The 4,112-nt window shown below is 53.3% G+C and overlaps 1 protein-coding gene across 1 annotated transcript; it reads right to left on the bottom strand.

Annotated features, from left to right (window-relative positions):
- Nucleotides 1–255: 255 nt before the first annotated feature.
- Nucleotides 256–4,112, bottom strand: Ring1 (ring finger protein 1). Its single transcript, XM_047558439.1, has 7 exons — nt 3,950–4,112; nt 3,705–3,837; nt 2,777–2,937; nt 2,440–2,655; nt 1,399–1,788; nt 942–1,215; nt 256–674 (listed from the first exon to the last, which is right to left on the bottom strand). The coding sequence occupies exons 2-7, from the start codon at nt 3,780–3,782 to the stop codon at nt 573–575; spliced, it is 1,221 nt and encodes a 406-aa protein (XP_047414395.1). The 5' UTR covers nt 3,783–3,837; nt 3,950–4,112; the 3' UTR covers nt 256–572.

Here is a 4,112-nt window from a genome sequence, read left to right on the forward strand (position 1 = left end):
TGGGTGATTCAGGTTTTGAGGAGCAAGCTTGGGATCTGACTTCACACCTGCCCATTCTTCATTGTCTCTTTTCCAGACTCAGATGGTTCCTTCCTATTTTATACCTATTTTCTAATTTGGAGATTTAGAAAAATGGAACTTAAACCCTCTGGAGCACTCCTAGACATTTCAAAGGCTGATTTGACATGATTTGTAGGCCTCCCTCCCCAATCTTCTTCCTTGTGCACCCCTGATAAACACACACAGAACTGCAGGTTTCAAAGAGGAAAAAAAGCAAATTTGTTGTTGGTAGGCGGGCATGAAGGGGAGGGCTCCTCACCTTCCCCGTCATCTGGGATAGATGGGAGGTTGGGGGCAATAGAAAAGGCAGTAGATGGGGGCGCACGCCCCACTCTGTACAATATAGAAGAATCTGATATAGATACTTTGTATAAAAGCCACTTGTCCTCATTTGTGTCCTTTAGCTGGCTGGCTGGGCTGGGGGGGGCAATGGGAGATGAAGAAGCTGGGGTGGTGGGCCAGGACACAGGGACAGCCCATGGTCCCCATTCTCTGGCTGTCCCCTTGTGGGGTCACTTTGGATCCTTAGTGGGGGCATAGCAGAGCTCTAGCGGCCGGGACACCTTCCAGAACTTCTCATTCACCAGCTCCAGGGTCAGCGAGCCATTCAGCGTCTAAGGAGAGAGTGAGACAGGGAGGAGAGAAGAGAGTTGGAGAAGATGGAAAAGGAAATGAATGAGAGAAAAAAGTGACCAAGGGAGGAAAAAGAAAGTAGGAGCAAAGCAGGAGCATATGGAGCAATGGGAGAGGAGGGAAGGGAGGAAAATGAAGGAGCAGCGGTGAGAAGGCCACTGAGATGCGAGGTCAGGCTCCTGGCTGTGTGGCCTCAGGCTACCCTTCCCTCCTGTCCCCTGTAAGCCAGTGCCCTCAGAGGCTCTCACCGTGAATGCGCCGCCTCCAGGTGCGATGTAGATGGTGTACTGCTTTTCACTGACACCCTCCAGGCTGGGCAAAGCAGGCTCCTCAGGCCCATCACCTCCTCCGGCACCCCCACCTTCCCCACCACCCCCATCAGGTCCCCCAGTGTCAGAGGCACCCCCTCCGGGCCCTCCTGGCTCGCCCGCCTCTTGCTGCTGCCTCCGCTCAAGGGCAATGCGCAGGGCCAAGTACTTGGAGAGATGGTCCACTGTGGCATTCCCAGTTGTCTTCACATACCTGGGGTGGGAGAGAGGGCAGGTTCAGGGCATGGGAGGTTGCAAATGGGGATGGGAAGGTGGGGACTTTCCCAAAGGGCCTCTGGGTTGGAGTTGCTTTTGGGATTGGGTGAACCCCATTTCTGAATGGAATTCTCTGAGCTTTGATTTCAAAAGTGGTCTGGGGAAAGTCAGGGGTCCTCACCTAGTCTGGCAGTATTCTCCCTTCTCCACGAGCAGGGGGTGGGGCCGGAACACGAGCTCAATTTCTCCACCTGGCTCCGGGGGACTGGGGGCCCCAGGAGGGCTTGGGGGGCCCAGGGTTCCCCCTCCCAGGGTGCCTCCCCTGTCACCAGAGTCTTCAGAACCGGCACCCCCACCCACCCCACCAGTTCCCCCTCCCCCTGTCCCTACACTGCTGCCCCCTGCGCCCCCTCCACGGGGTCTCTTGGGAGCAGGGCCTGGGGCAGAGTCAGGGGCTGAATCTGAGCTCACATCTTCTCCATCCCCCTCTCCCTCCCCAGGCTCTCCTTCCCCCCCACTCATCGTTGTGGTCTGATCTGACCCAGGCATCGGCCGTCTCACACGCTGGGCCCTGTAGAAGCAAGTGGTTAAGATTAGAAAGCACCAAGGATAAGGGGCTTAGACTTTAAACTTCAGAGAATTAAGAGATCACGGAAATCCTAATGATGGTACCTGATATTTATTAATGCTAACAATATGCCAAGCGCCCTAAGTATTTAATCTCCATTTTATAGCTGAGGAAACAAGCTTAGAAAGGTTAAGCAATTTGAGATCATAGGACCTCACCCTCAAAGTGTGGTCCAAGGACCAGCCCCACAGACATCACCAGCGAGCTTGCAGAATGCAGATCCGATGCAGATCACCTGAATCGGAGTTTGCATTTTCAACAACACCCAAAGGTAATGTGGACACACATTACAGAGAGGAGGCCTAGGAGGCGATTTACTCCCCAGCATGAACCTGGAGATTATGCTTGAAATCAATATACTGTTCTAACTTCTAAAAAGTTAGAGGGAGAGCTATTTTCTTTCTAAGAATAGCACTGCCAGTTGTTTACTAAGGCTGTAATTTACATCCATGATTTCCAGGTCCGACAGTAAGGTTGTGGTCAGCTGTAAGGATACTGAGGCTTAGACACTAGCAGACAGCAAAGACAGTCCAAGGACTTTGACCAAGGGACCCACCCCACCACCCTGTTGTGGCCCTTCTCCTGACTTCCCACCTGTGCATGGCCTGCATGCGCAGCCCCTCCTCAATGCTGGAACTCAGTGCCTGCTGGTTGTGCAGGCGGCTGAGGCGGATGAGCACTCGGTCTTGATGGGCCTCATATTCCTCCCGGCTGGGATAGATCTTAGAGATCAGGGCATCAAAATTGGGGTCTGGTCGTAGGGACCGCTTGGATACCAGCTTTTTTCTGCAGGTAGGACACTCCTTGTTCCTGGAACAGGAGAAAGGAAGCCTGAGCTGTCAGGTCCTAGTTCCTGGCTGAACTAGGACCAGTGAGAGGACACCAACTCTAGGCCTCTTCACCCCATCTCAAAACAAGTCCCTCCTGTTACCCGCTCCGCAGGGCTGTGACAATGCAGTCAGAGCAGAACCGATGCAGGCACTCCTTGGTGGTCATTGTATTCTTCAGCATGTCCAGGCAGATGGGGCACATGAGTTCTGAATGCAGTGACCGAGGGGATACCGCAATCTCTGTGCCATCCATGATGGCTTCCTGGAAGCACAAGTGAGTGAAGGGTGGTGTTGGGTTGCCAGGAAAGGGATTTTCAAAACAAGCAATCATAAGAAAGGAATTTTGAGAAATACAGTGAGATGGCAGGATCTGGATACCATGTTGGTCACCTGAGGAAGATGGGAATTCTTAGATGGAGAAGAACTACTGACTTGGAGAGAATGGATAACAGAAAGGATTAGGGTTCATAAACCAAGAGGAGTTTTGGAATAGAAGAATCAGAGGTCTGGTGAGAAGTCTAGGGGCAGAGGGTGGATGCCATGCATCTGTGGTTTGAAGAAGACAGTCAACAGAATTTTTTTACAATGTGATTCTGGTACTACCTAGATCAGAATTCCCTAGGGTTCCTGTTAAAAATGCAGATTCTGGGGGCCCACTGCACTACTGAATCAGAATGTTGTGAATGCTGGTCCATGAAGTTCCATTTTAAATAAACTTCCAAGGTGGGTCCTGTGTGCACTGACCTATGACATTAAACTGGGGAACAGAAGATAATTTTGGTGTCTCACTATCTTTCAAATGAAGATAGTTATATTTGCTCTAACTCTGACAGGGCTGTTTTGAGGATTAAATTAAATGTAAAAGTGCTTTAAAAGATTAAGGCGATTCAAAGGTAGGTCCAGGGAGTCTGTGAAATCAAGCAGGGACCGAGAAGTAGGGGAAAAAATGGAAAACAAGCTGTGTGATGGGGTCTGTGGATCAGGGATTTAAGGGGAGAGGTTAAGCCAGGACAGGAAGGTCCCTGTCACCTGCGGGGTCCGGTGCAGTTCATACAGACTCAGTTCCCACGTTTTGCTGGCATTCTGGGCATTCGCCGGCGTCGTCATGGTGACAGGGCACAGACCCCCCACCAGGGCTCCGCTGCGGAGGAGGAGAGGAAGGCTAGGGAGGGGGAAAAGGGAGGCGGTGTTAGGGGGGCCGCCCCTCGGGCAGACCCCGCCCCTCTAGAGACTCCCCTCTGCTCCCCCGCCCCCGCGCCGGCGCAGCCCCTCACCCGACTGCACAGTCCGCGCTCCAGCCGCCGTAGCGCCTCTCCCTAGGCCTTGACTCCTGGGCCGAGTTCACTCCGTCCGCGGCCGCTGCTCAGACAGCAGCTCCCGCCGCCGCCGCCGCCATGGCCCGGGCGCTGGGGCCCTACGTCACTTCCGCCTGTCCCT

Source organism: Sciurus carolinensis, chromosome 7, assembly GCF_902686445.1.
Source record: "Sciurus carolinensis chromosome 7, mSciCar1.2, whole genome shotgun sequence".
NCBI classification, from domain to species: domain Eukaryota; kingdom Metazoa; phylum Chordata; class Mammalia; order Rodentia; family Sciuridae; genus Sciurus; species Sciurus carolinensis.